A 21,935-nucleotide genomic window follows, 5' to 3' on the forward strand; every position below is an offset into this window, starting at 1 on the left:
AAAGAGAATAGTGTGAATACTCTTGCCTTGGAAAAAAAGATGCCAGTGTAACTGCATGCATTCAATAAGGACTGAAAAATAGCTTGAAACTCACCACCAGGTTTCCTATCACCAGCACTAGCAAGAAAATGGGAAGACATAGTCCTTTTCCAGCCACTTCCATACATTCCCACATAGTTTCAATCCATTCTCCACATAATATTCGGAATATAATCAGGAATGAATGACAAAAGTCCTTCATATGCCAGCGTAAATTCTTATCTGTGTTTATTTTACAGAAATTATCCTCATAATAATTGCCCAAAACCTGCTTTCCTACTACAGCAAAAATAAATACAGTGATAATCAAAACCAGAGTGAGGTTACCCAGAGCACCAACTGAGTTTAGAATTATTTTCATAAGAGTATTTAAGGCTGGCCAGGACTTTGCCAATTTGAAGATCCTGAGCTGTAAGTAGAACACAAGAGAACAACGTGAGTGGGGAACACTGAACAGATAGCACAGCACACGTAAAAAACAGACCCTGCATTTATCATGCTGTCTTTACTTCAGTAACACCATCATCATTTCAAATTGTCCGTGCTAAGTTAAATACAAGCATGTGTAAGTCTATTATTATTAATAGCAATAAAAATAATAGTAATAATAATCAAGTGGCTAAGAGGTATTTGGACGAGGCTTATGAAACAACTGCATTTTGGACTAAATCAAATACAATCAGATAAAAATTGAAAAAAGAATTTTTTCTACCTCTCACCTAACAGACCTAAAATAGGATCTGAAAAGTCAGATGGGATCTATTCTATGCACCCTCATGAGTAAAAAGGACATTTTTAGTCAAATTAGCATTCCGGACTGTTAAAATCTCTCAGTCGTGATACACAAAACAGAATTCAACTGAATTTCTAGGTGCAATGACCTTAAAAAGGTACAAAGAATGCTAGAAATAATTAGTAAATTTAGCATACTAAATACACAGTAAGGACATAAGCAAAAAAGTTAACGTTATACATAGACATCTCAGAGCTACTCCTCCTTTTCCCTAAGATGGAGGAAAGCCTTGAGGTCTCCTTAGATCTCTCCTTACATTTTTCCTTGAGTCTAAGCCTTGAGGAAAGCTACATTACTTTACAAATCTCAACTCAAAAGGAAAAGCTGTGAAGGAACCTTTGCTATCCGTAAGCTCATGAAAACAGTCAGATAATATCTCTTCCTAATCGAAGATCTGAAATGTAGTTGAGCAGCGCTACTGTATAGACCTAACAGGGAATCGGAGAACTCTCTGCTAGGTCAAATCTCCAAGGGGGTCACTGTGCCAGAGGATTTGTAGTATCCAGTACACACAGTATAATAAACATATTGAACATATTCTTTAATATTCATTTAATATTCACTCTAATTAAACATTCATATTGTCTTACTATTTACTAAGAGAACTGATTTAACAGATTTATCAGTAAAATAATTTGAGGATATTTCACTGTAATCTTTTACAAACCTATACAACAGGTGTACTTTTAAAAGAGAGACAATTACCAGCCTGAAAGACGACAGATTTTCTTTAAAGCTTATTAGGCCAATCATAACAACTATGCTATCAAAAATATTCCATTTCTGCTGAAAATAGTAGTAAGGATCTAGAGCGATGATTTTCAAGATCATTTCTGCTGTAAAAATCAGGGTGAAGACCTGGAAAGAGGAAAAAGAAATGCAGCAAAAAGTCACTGAAAAAGTATGTCTCCTTAAGGGCTTGTCCCAGTGTAAATATGGGGTTATAACTCCAAATTCAATCTCACATAGACCTTACTTACCTTGTCACTTATAAAAATCATTTTACAGTAATTGTCTGGCATTTTAGGGTACTCCAGAGCCATGAATAAGGTATTCACGACAATGCAAACCATGACTAAGAGATCAACAAATGGATCCAAAATTACTAATTTCACCTTCTCTTTGACTACTCTCCAGAATGGACAACAATTCCAAATTAGATACTTGTGAGCAAAACGTTTCCAAAATGAAGGACATTTCAGTTTTGACTCTTGCAGTTCTAAATGACAAAAAAGGAAAATGACATACAAATAATCTTATGTGGAATTTCATAGTATTAAGAAAAAGGCAATCAGACATGCAAAAGACTGAAAAGAAAAATCAATCTCATGTGAGCAGAATGGCATCATTGAAAAAAAGTGTTTCACTCATTCTACACAAACTAATCACAGGCTGTTTAAAGGCCACCATCAACAAAACCCATAATTACAGAAACAGGTGATATTATCCACCTCTTCATATGTTTATTATAAACATGTGGTTCCCTTTACTGAAGTCAAATGTATTTCTTGTACTGGGGAAGTTGGGCCTGCAAACTGGGCGTAGTATGTGATCTAGCAAGTGCTTAATAAAGGGTGATAATCACTTTTCTCCTGGCTACGCTCCTTTTAAGTCCAAGATGCTGTTAGCCATTGCTGCTGCAAGGGCATGTTGCTGGCTCAGGCTCAGCCCACTGCCCAAAAGGACCCACGGGGTCTTTCCTGCAGAGCTGCTTCCCAGCCAGCCAGCTCCCAGCCTGTATTGTCGCGAGAGGTTCTTGCAGATATGCAGAAGTTTACAGTTGTTCTGGTTGAATTTTCATAAAGTTCCTCTTGGCCTATTCCTCCAGACTAAGTCCCTCCAGATGGCAGCTCCTACCTCCAGTGGTTTCAAGTGGTTCCCCCCCACCAATTTGGTGTCATCTGCAAAATTTAAGAACAAGCCCTCTGTTACCTCCTCCAGGTCACTTAGGACAAAAGGTGTCCTAGGATACATCCTGTGGTACTCGACTTGTTACCTGCCTCCAGGTGGAACACAACCTGCTCACCAGACAATTGAAGCCCAAACATCCAACCATTTTTTTGTCCAGCTGGTTGGCCGCCCATGCAGACCCTAACGGTGTGTGAAAAAACACTGTGGAAGACAGTGTTGAAAGCCTTGCTATAGTCAAGGTAAATTAAAACATTGCTCTCCCCTCATCCAAAAACCTCAGTCATTTTATCGTACAGGTCAGGCATGATTTACCCTTGGTAATTGCAAGTTACAGTTGCAGTTACATGAGATACAAAAATATTTATTTTATTGAAATTTACATTTGATTGCAGCATAATTTCCCCTAGTGACTTTTAAAATAATGCTGACTGTTTGTGACATTTTGATCTCTTAGGTCAAGTTACACTATCACCATAGGAAAAACATTAAAGAATGACTTACGCAAATTATCTGTAATAACAGTGGCTGCACTCATTAACCTCTGTCTTCGAAAAGGATCATTAATAGAGTCCACTGACAATTCATAGGACAGCAGTATCTGCCTCTTTGGTTAGAAGGACAACAGAAGACAATATAACAAGAGAATATGAATAAATGGCAATATAAAAATTATGTCCAGCCTAAGATCACAGAATCATAGAATGTGTTGGGTTGGAAGGGACCTTTAAAGGTCATCTAGTCCAACCCCCCTGCAGTGAGCAGGGACATCTTTAACTAGATCAGGTTGCTCAGAGCCTCATCAAGCCTGGCCTTGAATGTCTCCAGGGATGGGGCCTCCACCACCTCTCTGGGCAACCTGTTCCAGTGTCTCACCACCCTTATTGTAAAGAACTTCTTCCTAATGTCTAATCTAAACCTACCCTGCTCTAGTTTAAAACCATCGCCCCTCATCCTATCGCTACATGCCCTTGCAAATAGCCCCTCCCCAGCTTTCCTGTAGCCCCCTTCGGGTACTGGAAGGCCGCTATAAGGTCTCCCCGGAGCCTTCTCTTCTCCAGGCTGAATAACCCCAACTCTCTCAGTCCTCCCACTCCATCACTCAAAGCAGGGCAAACTTCAACTGTAGGGCCTTTTCCAGACACATTCTGAATGCAAATACAAAGATCCAAAAATGTCTGTGGATGACGTGTTCTAATGTTTATCCTCTGTGACAGTGATTATTTTTTCCCCTCTTAATAACTAATTGGAATTTCCCTTGTTGCAACTGCTTCCCCTTGACTTTCCATTGTGCATCTGTAAGAAGATCTTGGCTTTTTCCTCTTTATACGCTCCCATTAGATATTAGTAGACAGCAGGAATAAGATTCTTCCCTTTTCCTTTTCTCCTTCAGGCTGAACAAATTCAACCTCTCCACCCCTCCTCCCACATCACGTGCTACAGCCCCTTAATCATCTTGGAGGCCTCCAGTGGCTTGGCGTGATATCTCGATTTAATCCTTCTACTGGAGAGTTCAGAACTCGGCACGACACCCCAGAGCAGTCACACGTGTACTGGCCATGCTAAGTGAAGATACACACATGGACTAAGGTATTGAAAAGGTAACAAATGTATACTCTACATGGATGCTGGACCATAGGTAACATGATGGTAAGGACTATCCATGAGTTATATGGTATTTTGCCAGTGTCAAAGGTACTGGGAAAAAAACCCCAAGATTAAGCAAAGTAAGAATTAGAAGCCTTAACAGCAGTTTCTTAATGGATTTAGAAAGGACCGATGAGCAGAGGGATCTTTTCCAAAGCCAGAAGTCACTGCTGTAATCAAGATGTGAAATAGCATATATGGGATTCAGCCTAATATTCAGACATCTGCATTTAATTCGTCCATGTGCACAATGTATCTAAAATCCCATTATAATCAATGCTTTTTTATAAAATAAGTTTGATTCACTTAAAGATAAGTATCTGAAGCCATTTGAGATGGTCTACTGAGAAATTTGGTACCTGAGACATCCACAGTCTCAGACTAAGGAGACAAGACACATCATGTTTGTACCTTTCTGTAGAGTAGGTGGAGGCCAGGTAAGACACTCTAGAAATCCTCTAAAGTCACTGGTATCAGTTTGTGACCCCAAAAATTAAATCTCCTTTCGACTCTGGGAGTTTAGAACCTAAATCACATGTAAACACCTGCAAAGAAAAACCTGGAGCACAATACAGTTGCCTAAATCTAGGAATTTAGCAACATTTGAGATGCCTTAATATGCTTAAGGTATCCACGCAGTGCTGGAAGATGTGCCACAGATGTCAAAGATATCCAGGACAGCCAACCTGTCCAAGAACATCTAAAATGGCACTAAATGCTTCTAGTGAATCACGCCCTCTAACATTAGAAGTCTCCATACTGAACTGAATCCAACCCTAAATATTTAAGCCAGAGAATTTGTGTACAAAAAAGGAAAGGGAAATTCTAAAATTTACAGGATTTTGTACGTTTGTTTACATAGTACAACAGAGATGCTGACAGATCTTACCACATTTATAAGTGCAAAGGGCTATAATGTGTCATAAGTATGCTACTGATTGCCACTTTGAACTTTCCTTTCAAGTCCATATAATGCTGTCTCTGTCTGGTCCCAAAATCTAACTTTCACATTGCTTTAAAAAACAGATTAATCCAACTCATGCAAAAAGAAGATTTAAAAAAAAAGAAAGGGGGGGTGGGTGGAAATTGCAAATAAAGAAAGCTTTTCTGCTCATCAAATTGTCGTATCACATGCAAGTCATATCTCCTATTTCAAACACTTACAAGCTTCTTGTGGCAGTGACCAGGCTGTGAATGAAATATATGTTCCTCTTTGCCATGATCACCTAAAATTAAACTTTCTGTTGAAATAGGGTTTTCTTTCTTCATCTCTCTTTCTTTTGAATTTTCCAAGTCAGTAACTAACGTTTCAGATCTGACACCTAAGGCCTTACTGCCCTCTCCAGCAGCCAACATCTGTATAAGAAACAGCAAAAAGTCGGTCTATTAATACAAGGCAAATGAACTAGGATCATATACAGTTAAATTACTATGCTATCTGAATGCTTTCCAGTAATAATTCATCCCTTTCAAATATTAAACTACTATAAAAAGATAGGAGTACAAAATGCTATTCCCAATACTGAAAGATAGAGTAGGGTTACTTATCAGCTACTGTAATTAAAGTTTGTCCTTGCCCCTTTAGATATTGCATTTTGTATCCGAATTACACAATATTATGGCGTATCCTTTTACTCTCCTTTTCTTGCTTTGGAAAGGACCCTGAGCCCAAAGACAACAGAAGACTTAAGGGCTCAAACTGAATCCTAAAATGTTAAGGCTTTCGTAACTACTAATACTGTTGAAAGAAAAACAGATGGAAGAAAAGCCTAAGTAAAGCTTTGCAAGCTGGAATTTCAGACAGAGAAACATTACAGACCTGTCAACAGCTATAGAGGAGGAATTTGGTAAACCAGTGATGCCTTTCATTTAACAATGAAAATGAATAGTTGCTAGAGAGTATTTTTATGTCCTTTTACAAATCTGTCTTTTCTGATTGTTAGCAGTAAATCAGAGGTATTTTTTATAAGAAGTTAGAAGCTAAAATATGTCTTACAATAATTTTCCGTCTACCTTTTTGCCTCAGCTCAGAGCTTCACTCCTCAGGAATAAAATAAAAAGAAGGTGATCCCTGGTCCCCTGCAAGCCAAGGAATGAATGAATCTAGGCACTATTGTGCCAAGAGGAAACACTGTAGAAATCTGGTGTGTGTCTATTAGCTCTCCAAACCAACAGAAATGAACACAGTCTCTGGATGTCCTTCTACAGTAATATGTAACTAATGGCATTAGCCTGGCCAAAGACTAGTCCTGCCCTTGTCAACTGGTAGTCCTTCTGCAAGCAATCACTCAAAAAGGGGCACGACACCCCTTAAAATAGCTGAGCACAGTGGCTCTCAGGAAGCTTGCATTTTTAATCAGTCCTGAAATCTATCAGCAGCAGAACTTCCGATCTCAGGGAACTGTGGAAATGACAACTTTTCTTATGGATGCAAATTTATCCACTCATACTTCCTTCATCAGACTATGCCGTAATAGCGAGAAGGAACACCCAGAGAAAGGAATTTTTGTACACAGCAATGGTGGTATTGTACAAGAATGGGGCAAACCACAGAGTACAGGCACTTATGCAAAGCCATAAAAGCTATATATATACTTGCAGCAGCCATTCTTATACAAGGTCAGGTCTGCAAATCCTAAAACTTCATATGATTTAACTTGGACTCATGCTGTGTGTTTGTATCGCAGAAATATTTTTATATATTTAAATATACATATTATACATACAGGTGTATTTAAGATATATTTATAAAGAGACAGAGAAATAGAGAAATGAAGTGTGAGAAAATATTGTAAAAAGCACGTGTTTAATTAAAAATCTTATTTTTCTAATTCACAAACAGAAGAAAACAAAAGGAACCACGTATTACGTATTATATATAGCAATTTACAAACCTTTTCTTTCTCTAGAATTTGTTGGGCATCCTGAAGTAATTTTTCCTTTGCCTCTGTTTCAGCAAGAGTAGCTCTATTTTGCTCTTCATATGCCATAGTTACTACAGCCAAGATCAGATTGAAGAGATAAAATGAGCATAAAAAGATGACGCCCAGAAAAAATAAAATGTAGTTCTTTCCAGATGTACGGATAGTCTGTGAAGAAAAGGTAAAGGTTATCTAACTTTAAACAATTTGTTTTCCTATAAAATACAAAAGGTCAACATACCGCCCTGTTTTCTTTAAACAACAGTAGGATCTACCTCTGGTCTAAGTTATACAGAACGTCTAGAAATACTTCTAGTCAGGAGTTCCCCTGGTCTTCAAGTAAATAAATTTCAGCTCTTAAAAACTCCTCTGTGATCATACAATGTTTTCTCTTTATGTAACAGACCATCAAACATTCATAATGATGACCTGTACTGCAGAGAAGAATTAACAAAATCCATTTAAAATTAAATGAAATACCTCCCAGCAAATCGGTCAAATAATCATCAGTTTAGGTTATAAGAAGACAACTTCAGCTGTAAAGAGATATACAGGTGACTACAGAATAAATTAATAAAACTCAGTAATATGGATGAAAGCTACAATTATCTAAATGATCATGAAAGATTCTATAATTAGTGAATCAGAGGCAATATTTAAACTGATTGCCTATTCTTACTCCTTTAAATGGCAGCAGAGGAGGCAGCTCAAAATTAAGCTCTGAGACATTAAAAACTAAAAACCACGTGACTCCAAATGGCAAAAAGATGATGTATCCAATTTAAAAAAAATTTCAGTTAATAAAGGTTGCTGGAAAAAAGTTAAAGTGGACCATATGAAAGCTATAGAACAAGCCAGAGGATAATTCCCTTCTAGCAAAGGCACTGCATAAATATATGGGATCCAGAGAGTTCCCTACATGCAATTTTTGTATCATTTTTGTCAAAAACCATAATTTAAAAGTTACATTCAACTCTCGATCAAAACATAAAGGCTCCACTTTTTTTTTTAATACCAGTTTGTCAAAAAAATATCTGAAATATATGTGTATATGTTGAGCCAAACAGTTTGGAGTCAGGACTTAAAAGGAAGAGAAAGAGAGTATGTAACAAGTCCTCATACACCCTGGAGCAGCAGTGAGCTCACTAGCCAGACCTACTATATACCCCAATGCTTTGTTTTATATATATATATATATGTTATATATTAACATTTAACTATTAATCACTGGCCCAAGTGTCTTCTCCAACAAAACCATGGGCATTCACAGCAGGATTCTCCCATCCCACGTCACTTGCAGAAGGTGTTACAACTTAGTCACATGAAGCTACTTCCTTAATATTTACATTAATTTTAAAAGAAATTTGGTATTAGTAATGCTAAAACAGGTACAGATTTTTCTAATGGACGTAAAGCTCCAAACTGCATGTCTAAGTCATTCTAGCAGGTAATAAAAGTACCTACTTGTCTGTAGAGACGCTCCCAGTAATCCTGTGTCATCAGACGGAATAAAGAAAGGAAGGCCCAGCCAAAATGATCAAAACTTGTATAACCAAAGTCAGGATTCTTCCCAACCTTCCTGCAGGTATAGTTTTCTGGGCACTCTTTGCTAACCACAAAAAAAATGTTAAACAATACTTACTTGCAGTATCAGATTGTACCTGAACGCATCCAGTACACAACATCAAATATAGATTTGTTCAGTTTATCTGAAAGTCGGTTTCATTATTCCCCAATATAATTCTGCCAGAAGGGCTGATTTATTTCAGACAATCCAAGAAAGCCATTTGTCTAGTTGAAACTAGACAGAAACTCTTGTTCTGTCTAGTTTCTGACTTGACAGAAACTCTCCACTGATGTAGGATACATGCAAATACATAGAGAGGGGAAAAAATGGAAATATGTTTATTTTTAAATAATTCCCCAAGATGGGGAGAGGAGAGTTTATTAATATCTCACAACTCTTTACTGATTTGTTCCTCTTCTCCTTCATATCATTCTACATTACCATTATATTACCAGTGGTTAGCAACAAAGCACAAATATAACTGTCTACATCGTAGTATTTCAATTCATTCTTTTTCTGATGTGAAAGATATGGGTTTTAGTTTAATAACACACACACACTCTACCCTCCTGAAAAATATTCACCATTCCTTTAGGGCAAAAATAAAACCACAGTACATCTGGAGGAAAAAATAAGAAAATAATAAAACTGTTTTGTTCACTTACTCAGGATTTGAACTGAACCCACAGAGCAATATTTCAGAAGAATTATTCACCCTGTAGCAGATATTTTCTAAAAAAAATATCAAGGAATCATAAAATCAGAAGTTGTCAGTTCCTGCAGTACTCTGACAATAAACTATACATTACTGCACTTTAAAAAACACCCTGATGGACCAAATCTCTGTGAAAGACTCCTTTCCCAACAAAGGGCATATAAAGCTGTTTCTCAGGGGATCTGTCCCTATGGCATTTTTTTTTTTTTAAATTTGTTAACTGCACAACTCAAAGTGTAAAATTTTATTTGATCTCTGGTAAAAGTAAGAATCTCTGCAAGAAGTAGGTAAAATTCCTGAACAATATAGCTTAAGCGATGGAAGAAATCATTCCCCGTGCAGTACCCCTAAAATTAGGACCCCCATGCAATGTGCAAAGAAGCAAATGCTTATAGAAAACTCAGTTGCTTCGATCGCACAGACTGCTAATCTTACTCCAAGTCCCAGATTCACTAATTTCGCATTCAGTTGTCCAAAAGACTTCGTGTTACTACTTCTGCAAATGGAACAACGTAACTTCTTGTGAGAAATACACATAACCGTATTTTAACATCTCGGTGAAACAACAAGACATACACAGGAAGATACACAGGTTATGCAAAGGGAGAAAAGAATAAAATTTACCTCTATCATTTGGTACATATATCTTGGCATCCTTACATAATGTGTCATTGTAGTCAGTATTATTGAGGACACATTTGGATGTCAAATTGCCCATAAAAAGCTGGAGGCCTATTAGAGCAAATACACTCAAGCAAAAAACAGTCAAGATCAACACATCAGTGAGTTTCTTAACAGATTCAATAAGTGAATTTACGATGACTTTCAGACCTAGAAAAATAAGATTCAATAATACGTAAAATGAGAAGAGGAATGCAGTAGTGTTCCCATATGACAATATACAACTGTTGCAAATACGCTAAAAACAATAACTGTAAATGGCTTTGTAATTTCAGAGTATTAAATGAGGTAAAATAAAGCACAGGAATGAGTAAAGTATTTTTACTTAAATTTCCTAATCATAACTTATTTGGCTTTTACTTCCATCTAACACTAATTTTGCTAAATTGAAAATTCTAAATTAAGATGGCATCTAAGCAAACTCTTACCAACTTTAATGACTTTGGACAGATTTCTGTGCTTGATTAACATTAAACAAGTACTTCACATTGTGCCAAATACACATTACAATAAATGATAGCTTCTGCTGACCTCAAGGAATTCTGTCTTAGAAGATAATGCCTTACAGATGTCACCAGTTTAAAGGCAAAAGAACACTGATGACACTGGGAAAGGAAGAAATATATGTTGAGGACCACCCAGCTTGAAAGCAGCTTGGCAGAAAAGGACCTGGGGGTTCTGGTGGACACCAAGATAGAATCATAGAATCGTCTAGGTTGGAAGGGACTTTCAAGATCATCGAGTCCAACCATCGAGATGAACACAAGCCAGCAATGTTGCCTTGCGACAAAGAAGGCAAATGGTATCCTTGGCTGCATTAGGAAAAGCATGGCCAGCAAGTCAAGGGAGGTGATCCTTCCCCTCTCCTCAGCACTGGTGGGGCCACACCTGGAACAACTTACAAAAATATCGAATATCTGGACAGCATATGCAAAATACTGTTGAAAGTATTCTGCTCAATCCAGATAGTGGCTGTGGTCAATAAATAAACAAATGAAACTCTGAAATATTGTGAAGTCAGCATTCTGGGAAATAAACCACAGAAGACAAAGCTAATCAAGTAGAACATAAAACCAGAAACATGGTGGTATACCCATATTATGTTAAGACAACATATTGAATAGGGTGTGCTGCTCAGGAAAGACAAAAGGCAAAAGACAAAGGCACTGGGCTAAGTCAAATTGAACGTTAGTGATGGGATAGAAAAAGCAGGAAGCAGGAAATACAAAAATTTGCCTGCGTCAAAATAATTTTGAGGAAAGATGATAAAAATTTTTTTGTTAGGATGTTGCTGAGAGTTACTATAGACTGCAAAACAGTCATACCTTGGGATCCCATTAACCATCACAAAAAGTGACCAGAAAAATGATGACAAGAACAGGAGAGGAAGTAGAAATAGCACACTGCTGAAGCAGAGAGAAAATTAGTAAGACATGCTGTTCCTTACCTGGTATTACTGAAATAGCTTTCAAAGTCCTCAGGACTCTGAAAGTTCGAAGAGCTGAAACCTTGCCCATACCCCTGCACAAAGAAGCATACCTAAAAAATTAAAGCACCATATAACTGAATGACAAAGATACAGATTTCAGAGCCTATGCACGTTGGGCACACAGTAATGAATAAGTTACAGAAAATAAATAGGTCAAATATGTCCTAAGGTAGATGTCTAAAGTTAGGAACCTAAGTCCATTTCTAGGTATTGATATGAAATAATGAGACTCTTGAATAGTGCCTCTGAAAAGAAACACAGTGAGTTTTACTAAGTGGGGACTGGGAAGAGTAACTTTTGAAGTGGTTATCCATCAAAATGTCAAATAAATATAGAACTTGCAATGTCATAACCACACCCTCTCATAGTGAGGCTAGTCTGATTTAGACCACATGAAAGTATATGTTGCTGCTATCTCAAAACTACACAACATACAGTTTAGGAGAAGAAGTAAAACTAGGTTTACAATACATTAATCCTGTACCACATGGCTGTCTTTCTAACTTTTATTTAACAGTCAGCTAAAAACTTGAATATTGAAACTAGCTTCAATTTGATCATTTCAACAATTTGAAAATTTCTGAAAATGAGGATTTTAAGAGTTGCATGTTCTATACAGCATTTTAACAGGTTACCCCATATTTTATAAGATTTCTTTCATGTCAGAATGGACATGAATTGTGACTCCTCTAATGACAAGGTCATAACTAGTAACATCATTCCTCAAAATAAAAAGCCTCAATGACAGAATCTGAGAAACATTGGTTGGAAAAGGACCTCTGGAGGTGATCTAGGTGACTTCCCACTCAAAGCATGACTTTTGAGTTAATTTCCAAATACTTTTATTTGTTGCATGATTGGACCCCCAAAAAAAAACAGAAGGAGGTAGCATATTGCAAAGTGCTTATATCTACTTGAACACAAATGAATTAGAAGCATGGGTAGGGAAGTAGGACCATAAAATGAAATTGTTCATACCGCTGCTGGAGTACTTGATAGTTGCTGATGATAAACAATGTGCAAATTCCTTAGTGGTTTATAGATTACCCATAAGAATACTTTGCTTATACACATATATATGTTTGTGATGACCTCTGAGTTGTTATTTACAAATAAGGGAAAACCAGTCAGGGATATGACAATCAAACAATTCTAAGATGAGCTTTGCATTTAGGTCTTGCTTTAAGGTCTATGACTATTTTTCTCTTTGCAGATAGGGTGATTCAACCACAGTATTTCTTAAGCAGGTAGGATGCCAACCACTCCAAAGAACTTCAGCAATATCAAATTGCATTTTATCTGTGTGTTTGTCCCTTGAGTGTAAAAGAAGAACTGAGTTTTACTTACGTTATGACAATAACGACAAGATCCAAGCAGTTCCATGGATCTCGAAGAAAGGTAAATTCATCCCAAAAAAATCCTCTTGCGACTACTTTTATCAATATTTCACCAGTATATATGCTAGCAAAAAGATATCTGAGAAGGAAATTGTATATTAAAGTTATAGAAATAAAAATATTAATGAGATTGAGACACAATCAGACACATTTCCACCTTTTCTACGATTTAGTCACTCCACGGAGATGAAGGTAGAAAATGTGAAGTGAAATAGGACAGATTACATTAAATTCGGGAACATCAGGAAGATGTCTTCCTGAATTTTAGGAAGATTTCCATGTAAATCTATAATCACAAATGTTCACATGAGCATATGAAACTATTTCTGGATGAAGGATAGCTCACATTTCCTTATGAAAAAATTTTACGACTGTTCTAAAGCAGGCTGGAAATTTTCAAAGCCTCGACATTTTGGCAGAACAACAATAGCAAAGACTTATTTTAGCCTGTAAAGTTTGCATATTTTATACACTTATTCTGACAAATAGTCTATAACTGAAAGAAATCCCACATAAAATTAAACTATTATTATCAACAGGCTTACCCCAAAATAAGAGGAATTAAAATTGTAGAACCTCTGAGGCCCCAGGCACATTTTCAAGATTTAATTCCAGAACACTAACTCAAGTTACACTGGGCACTGTGCACAATTACAAAAGGTAACAAGACATTATAAATAGACGGCTTCCTCATGTGAACTACTGAACCAGGGGTGTCTCCAGGAAACAGCAAGAACTAATGGAATGAATTATCCTTTATACTTTTTGCATGAGTCGGCCATAATGGACATTCAGGTTATTGCCTTAGAATGAGAGATATTAAGATAGAATTCTGCTGCACTATCTCTCTAAAAGGCTTAATCCTTAAAAGGAAAAATGGGACAACCTTCTGTGTTACACCAGATGGCAAAATTAGCCAACATAGAGAAAAGGGCATATGGTGTAAGCCTCTAAGAAAATGCACTGAAGCTCCACAGAAGACTATGTGATATAATAATAATAATCCATAACTCTATCCCAGCCAAAACCAGCAACTCTTCCTCAGAGGTCTGTCTGAGAATTTTCAAGCCCCAGAATTAGATCACCACATTACTCAAATTTTTCAGTCCAGCACGTTAGTATCCTTAGAAAAAGAGCGAACAAATAGCAACTGAGATACTTACTCAGTCCAGTCAAGTGTGCTTGGAAGCCTATTTACAGCCATGGAAGCACAATTAAGTACCACAGTACATGTAATAAAGCCAACAAATAATGTGAATAAGTTAAGGAAAAAGTGCTATATTATAAAACAATGAAGTTGCTGATTTACACATACGCAAAGAAATACAGATACTCAAATAATTACTTTGGTTTTGAATATGCTCAGGACTTTTCATGTTTTCCAAAGAAACTGATGTCACATCAAACTTCTGCTCAGCTTGCTAAACTTCATGATTTAAAAATAACAATTGATTATCTGCATATGGATATAGTTTTGGAAGTTAGGACATTAGTGGGACATAATATGCTTGACAGAAGAGATGAGGAACATAAATAAAAGAAAAAAACCCGATTCCTCTGCTGTCTACTCTTAATTGAAACTTTAGAAACCTCCATTTCTTCCCAGCAGGAGCATGGAATAAAGAGAAATGGGACACAACCTCATAATAACTAGGGATTTTAAGCCTAGGAAAACTAGATGAAAAAGCTTAATTATCAATAACCAGTGTTCTTTGAAACTGGGAGTCCACATATATATTCTTACACTTATGCTCTGCCATGACTTCAGAAAACTTTTACATTTTATGTGGCAGGTGACGAAAAGATAATAAGAAAAAACATCTGTTCAGGAAAGTTCACTTGTCACCTAATAGCAGTGGGGCTTTATTTAAAACATTGGCCTTAAATTTAGGGTTTATTTGAAAACAGACAGCAAATTTAGTAATTTCTAATAGCATGAATACACATTCAAAGTCAGACTTAAGTTTCCATAAAAGGGACCTTTCTACAAATTAATAACTCCAAATGAAAACAGATGTTTGGTAGGAAGAGCAGAAACTACTCAGCCTATTGCTTTGCACCTGCGATCCTTCACATTTTTACATTCTTCAAACTCCATTTATATTTGTGCAAAATATAAAAAATGTGCACTCTTCAGAACTTTCTAAGCACGAGTGTGAAATACATTTCTTAGGTTAATATCTGACCCTTTCAGCAAAGCACTGCTGTAAATCATATCCTTCATGTTCTAATAATTAGGGAGTCACTGGTTTGGGTTTGGTTTTTTGTTTGGTTTTTTTTTTTAATATAAGCTTGTCACCACAGTAGAGACTTTGAAAAGTTCTGGAAAATAGCTAAAATATCATACAGTAGCCTCTAAATGTTTTTTCATAACAATATCTGCAAGTCTGACTTTAAATATGAGCTTTTTGACATTTTTTACTTGCACCAACACCCTGTAAATATCTTAGCTGTTGAAAAACAAGAATCAATATGAATTTTTTAAAATCTGTCACAGCCACATGATCTTACAATTACATTAATATGAACAGAGAAATAGGATGACAGTAAATAGAATAATAGAATTGTTTAAGTTGCAAAAGATTTTTAAGATCATCAAGTCGAACAGTTTAATGGTTAAATGGTTAAAAGGTGCAGTATATTTTAAAACTGAAATAAGGGAAACCAATAAGAGGATATGAATGGGTCAGAATTTTAATTGCTGTTCTTCTTACTGGATTAAAAGGACCAATTATACATAAGGCAGGCGTGGCAGTAAACCGGAAAATAGTCCTCCTTTTATTTATCACCATGAAAGTCTATTAAAAAAAAAAAAAATTCATAATATATGAAACATTTTAATGAAACAAAATTTTCCCCCAAAATTAAATGTTTAGGTTTTCAAATCTGTATGTAGAACTATATCTAACTGCAGTTATGAATAAAGCTTTCCTGTATTCTGACTTGGAACTGTGACCTGATGATACTACATTTTGAAAGGAAGACACCAGCTGTATGAAAGTTCATTATCACCTGTGAGGAAGAAATAGTAATGGGAATGAATTTGAAGAGCAGGTGATCATATTCATTTGGTCAAAGTAATTGGAGGATACTATTCTGGGACTGCAACAGTGGTGTTAATCATACTCAAAAGTACCTTTCTCTTGGATAGTTCTATAAGCTACAAAAGATTATTTACAAAATACATATTGTGTAGGACTGCCAGAATCCAGCCCAGACAAAGCAAAACATTTTAATTTTGAAATATCTCTAAATTACCAAGTACCACTGTAAATTCCCTCTGAGGGAATTTACCATAGAAGGAATTTACCTTAAGGTCTATGAAGCTCAGTAATTTTGCCACACAAATTAAAAATGAAATCTCTTAAATCAAAAACACTGTTTACCTAAATTTCTTCAACCGAATCATCCTTAGTTTCTCTTCATCAAGAATATCACTTTGATTGCTTTGAGAAAAAATACCTCTGGAAGAACAGTTTTCTACGTGTTCTCTGATTAAATTATTATATTCCAGCTGGTATACATAAAAGACAGCAAAATAGGACTGGATGGAACCTTCTGCTCTTCAGGTCAAGTCTCCCTCAATAGTAAGCAATTATACAACAGACATTTCATTTAGAAGGGATTCCTAGAGCATCTACTTTACACGCTCCTATAGGCAACAACACAAAACGCTTTGCAATAGCATAGAGCATATGCAATATAAATATGATACAATAAACAAAGCTGATGAGACATAAAATAACAGAAAACTAATTTACTCTAATGAAAATATATATTTTTGCCACACCGAGTACTGGAAATATCTTAGTTATGTCTATCCTAATTTGTATAATATTTGTAATTCAGCAAAAACATCTGCAGTAAGTCAGCAATTCCACTGTTTGACGAGCACTGTTTATATAACACTGAGTTCAGTCCCACACACATCATAGAAACTGCTCTGGAAAACAAAGCATCAATTATCCTAGAATATATTTCCTATCAAAGTGTATCTATGAAGCGTATCATGTTTTCAAAATCAATTCTGATTGCTGACTGGAACTTAAAATACCTTTCCATTACAAATGTGGAACATACCTTAGCGCTCCTGCCCCAAAAACCACTAGTAATATTCGAAGATCTGTCTACAAACAATCAGCATCTCCTGAACAGAGCTTTTACTCTCTCTTACAAGTTCAGCAGACAAAATTAAATTAAAAAAAAAAATGCTTTTTAAAGTTTTAACCTTATGATCACTGTAGTATGGATCAAAATCTTCCAGGGGTTCCCCAATGAGCTCCACAGGAACATCCCCATACAGAGATGGCAATTTTTTGCAGGCTTTCAGATCAAGCTGCGGAGTAAGTTTATCTTCTTCAGCTCCTTGGTCCTTACTCTCCTGGTTCACTTTGGCTTGCTGCTTTTTTTTCTCAGCAATTCTTTCCTCAATTGCTGCCAAGGACTCAGGGGTGAAACGTCGAAAGCTGTTAGTTTCTAATGGCCAAAAGAAGGGATCCATTTTTCCTTCTATATGTTTGTTTCCAGTGCTAGAAGTAACTTAAAACAGAAAACTATTAATAATTAGGAAAAAAAAACAGAACTAATCATAACTTCAAACTAATACCCATTAGATAAATTATTTCTTCTTTCTGTGAAACTCCATATGAAAATCACATGCATCCTGGGTTGCACCAAAAGAAGAGTGGCCAGCACGTCGAGGGAGGGGATTCTGACCCTCTACTCTGCTCTGGTGAGACCCCACCTGGAGTACTGCGTCCAGCTCTGGTGTCCTCAGCACAAGAAGGACATGGACCTGCTGGAACGGGTCCAGAGGAAGCCACAAAGAAGATCAGAGGGCTGGAGCACCTCTGCTATGAATACAAGCTGAGAGGGCTGAGGTTGTTCAGCGTGAAAAGGAGAAGGCTCCAGGGAGACCTTATAGCGGCCTTCCTAAAGGGACTACAGGAGAGATGGGGAGGGACTCTTTATGAGGGAGTGGAGCGATAGGACAAGGGGTAATGGTTTTAAACTGAAAGAGGGGAGATTTAGATTAGATATTAGGAAGAAATTTTTCACTATGAGAGTGGTGAGACACTGGAACACGTTGCCCAAAGAAACTGAGGCTGCCTGGAGGTGTTCAAGGCCAGGCTGGATGGGGCTTTGAGCAAGCTGGTCTACTGGGAAGCATCCCTGCCCATGGCAGGGGGATTGGAACTAGATGATCTTTAAGGTCCCTTCCAACCCAAACCATTCTACGATCCTATGAAAATGGAATGGAATGGACTAGACTATTTCAGTTGGAAGGGACTTACAGTGATCCTCTAGTCCAACTGCCTGACCAATTCAGGGCTGACCAACAGTTAAAGTATGTTAGCACGACAGAGAAACAATACTCTCTTGTAATTACAGCTCTCTTCTTTAAATGCATAGATATATTTCTTTAAAAAGAATATGCAACTGCCTGGAGCTAAAATGATCGTGCAGTGATTTTGCTTTGGTTTAAGGGATTTGGGGGATGTTCTTCCTCCAGGACTTTACAAGCAAGTTCAGATGTGATCAGGGACCACAACTCAGAGATCAAAATTTACCATGGTAAGAAACTGAAAGCATATAGTCAAAGAACTGTTACTTTGCAAAACCACACAGACCCATTTCCTATGGAAAGCTCAAAAGATATAGTGAAAATCAACATGCCCTTTTTTTTTCCAATTTTTAATAATTCTGAGAAGATTAATTTTATCTTCAAAGCAGTTTCAAGGACAACAGAGAGACTGAGCTTTTAGGTAGCTACATTGACTGCAATAAATGAAGCAGAGAAAACGGTTTTAGTAAATATAAACATTGTTTTAGTATTAAGGATTTGGGAGCTGAATTTTTATAAAAAAGGAGGATGAATCTGTCAAAAGCAGTGATCAAGAGCCAAAAAACCCTACACATTCCCTTCAGCAGATGTGACTAGAAATCATAACTGAACAAACATTCACAGACAACGTGAGATGATTTCTTCGGAAGACCTGTATCAGCAACATATTTGGGCTCACGTGGAACAGTAGAGTTTTTGGCCTTTCATCAATTGCCCAGCATTTATAGTCTGTGACTTAGGTTAGGAAAAAGGAAGCTAAGAAGATGTGACTGAAAAATCCTTGTGATACAGATGACTAAAAAATTTTGAAAAGACAGAGTGACTACTCGGAATTCCTGAAGCTCAGCTAAACTCTGCCACCTCATCATATGCTGCTGAACCAGCTGAATTTTTAAGTCAAGATGCTGAGGTAAAGTGTTACCCTTAGAAATAATTTCAGTCTTTGCATTGGGTAGAAAAGCCTCCCTAGTAAACAATTCTGGAAGGGAAGCTACACAACGAATGTTCTCAGAAGTAAGCTAAATTACTGCTGAACGGGATTTCTTCTAGAACCTAGGAGAACAAACTTGGGTTTGTAAATACAAGTCAGTCTGGGGAAATCCTAACAATACACTACCTAAAGCATGCTGCTGAAGGCAAATACAAAGCTAGAGTCCCGATCTGTTAATTTCCAATACAGGATATCTAAGAGCTTTCCATTTAAATTAAATTAAGAATTGCAAATCCTACGACAGAATTTTATATTCCTGGTCCCATAGTAGAGAGTAGTCCACCATTAACAGATAAAAATGCATTAGTGGGACCTTTGTTTACTAAAGGACCACCCTCTATAGGATCTTCAAATTGACATTTTTTTTAATTAAAATGGAAATTACTTATTTTTCTCACCTTGAGATTAACTGAATTCAGTGCACACAGAATCTTTTTATGTCAAAACCCAAGGAATTATAGATATACTGATGAAATTTACTGAACAAATGATCTGCAAAGCATCAGAAAGAGATGAACAACAAGTCACGAAATGAAATAGGCACATGGGCACTACTACAGTAGAATTATCTATAAAAATTTCTTAAGAGAAAAACTATCATTTAGGATAATTTTTTCCAGAATAGCAAAGTACTAACAAAACCCCGAGTCTATTAATACAGTGTTTCACAGACACAAATTACAAAACACTCATTGGGGTAATGACTAATCACTAGACATGATAACTAACAGATTTAGACTTTTAGAATGAGAAGCAAAATACAACTTTAAGCCCTATACGCAACTCCTTAATTTGGTTCCATTTCTGTGAATTTCAGAACTCCTTTCAGCTCCCTAAATGCATGCAGAGTTCCTTTCATATGCAGCAAGGTAATAGCAACCAAACTACTGACCATCAGATATTCAACAGTCCATAAGAAATTAATTTAAACTAATAGAACTGCTCAGCAAAACACTATCAAAGACAGGAAGAGGCGTTTTTTGAGGAGATTCCCAAGTATAAGATAGGAAAACTAGTAGGAACATAAATAGGAAAATCTCCTTACTTGTGTTTTAATCTAGTTCTAGTACATATAATAACCAATTCTGAGTCTCAAATTATTTCTATCCACCCCCTTGTCAATAGCCACCCACTGAATATTCCCTATGTGCGCCTGGATCTGAAAAAAATTAAGGGTAAACTATCTATTTAGTTTGGGTTCAATATGCATTTAGTAGATTCTTTCACATGGGAATAAAGAATAAAAATGTGTCTCTGCAGAAGGATTTTGTCTGAAAGAACAAAATAAAATAACTACATGTTTAACATAGGTCAAGAAGTATCTTAAAACGAATAAATAAATAAAAGAATAAACTGTAGCAATACTTACCATGCAATTCACCACTATAGGACTGGAATTATTAAAATCTATGCTCTAGTCAGAGCCCTGTTTCTTTTTCAGTATTTATCCGCACTATTTTGAAAAATCTTGTTTTGACCATTCTGCGTATTTGTCAAAACTCATTTTAGGTGGGCACATGCAAAATCAAATTTTAATAAATCTTATTCATAGTTCAGACAATTATAATAACAAAACATCCAGAACCAGGTATTTCCAAGTAGTTCATGATGAAGTACTTAACCACACTTAAGTGCATACATTACAGAAAATTTTGGTTCACGGAACAAGATGCTTTTTCGGCTATATCAACAACATCAGTAGCGGGTTTAGTACCTTAAAAATATACCAAATTATATTAACACATAGGCCAGATATACAGAACCACAAAGATGTTATGGTTGGATACAGTCTGTAGATAAAGACAGCTTCATTGAGGTCCTGCATGTGAACAAGACATCCTAACTCCCATTACACTCAGTGGATACCTAGTGGTATGTACAGTCAATCAAGGTTGCAGAGATATTCAAATGATCGATCAAAGGGAGTCAGCTACTTGAAAATCACCTAAAACTCCAGTAACAACATTAACTAAATCTCCACTGACTGTTAATGGGAGATAAAACACCTAGACCACAGACAGACAGCTGCCTTTGGACACCTAACCATAGGTATCAATCTTACATTGAATCACTCCATAGCTGCCAAAACTTTCCTCGCTGTTAAGCAGAGACGTCTAACACTCTGGAGTCACCTTCCTATATGACCCACAAGTGCAGAACTGGATGTCAGCAAAAGCAATGATCTGCATTAGCTATTTCAGATTTCAAACTTTACATTCAATCAGTTCACTGCATACAACAGGGAACACTGATCTGAAAACTCTGAATATTATAAGCATCTCCAAGTTCATCATCACTATGGATGCCCTAGACGTATACTGTAATGAATGCCCATTATTAAAAACAGTAACTTATATTCCACAAAAAAGGGTGACTAAAAAGGAATCAAAACACTCTTTTATATGTAGGTCAAATATTTTTATATCAGATGAACCACTGTTCA

General features: G+C 36.5%; 1 protein-coding gene across 1 annotated transcript in view; it reads right to left on the reverse strand.

The window, feature by feature from the left end:
- Window positions 1–21,935, reverse strand: part of LOC128906005 (sodium channel protein type 5 subunit alpha-like) — a 43,566-nt gene that overhangs the window by 21,071 nt on the left and 560 nt on the right. Inside the window, exons 2-15 of the mRNA XM_054192785.1 lie at window positions 17,386–17,686; window positions 15,837–15,955; window positions 14,321–14,410; window positions 13,108–13,236; window positions 11,719–11,810; window positions 10,215–10,421; window positions 9,541–9,607; window positions 8,773–8,917; window positions 7,282–7,476; window positions 5,552–5,743; window positions 3,245–3,347; window positions 1,813–2,051; window positions 1,538–1,690; window positions 95–448 (exon numbers count right to left, since the gene is read on the reverse strand). Coding sequence (XP_054048760.1) covers window positions 95–448; window positions 1,538–1,690; window positions 1,813–2,051; window positions 3,245–3,347; window positions 5,552–5,743; window positions 7,282–7,476; window positions 8,773–8,917; window positions 9,541–9,607; window positions 10,215–10,421; window positions 11,719–11,810; window positions 13,108–13,236; window positions 14,321–14,410; window positions 15,837–15,955; window positions 17,386–17,686 — 2,386 coding nt within the window. The remainder of the gene's footprint in view (window positions 1–94; window positions 449–1,537; window positions 1,691–1,812; window positions 2,052–3,244; window positions 3,348–5,551; window positions 5,744–7,281; window positions 7,477–8,772; window positions 8,918–9,540; window positions 9,608–10,214; window positions 10,422–11,718; window positions 11,811–13,107; window positions 13,237–14,320; window positions 14,411–15,836; window positions 15,956–17,385; window positions 17,687–21,935) is intronic.

The sequence above is a fragment of the Rissa tridactyla genome, chromosome 2 (genome assembly GCF_028500815.1).
Source record: "Rissa tridactyla isolate bRisTri1 chromosome 2, bRisTri1.patW.cur.20221130, whole genome shotgun sequence".
Classification (NCBI taxonomy): Eukaryota; Metazoa; Chordata; class Aves; order Charadriiformes; family Laridae; genus Rissa; species Rissa tridactyla.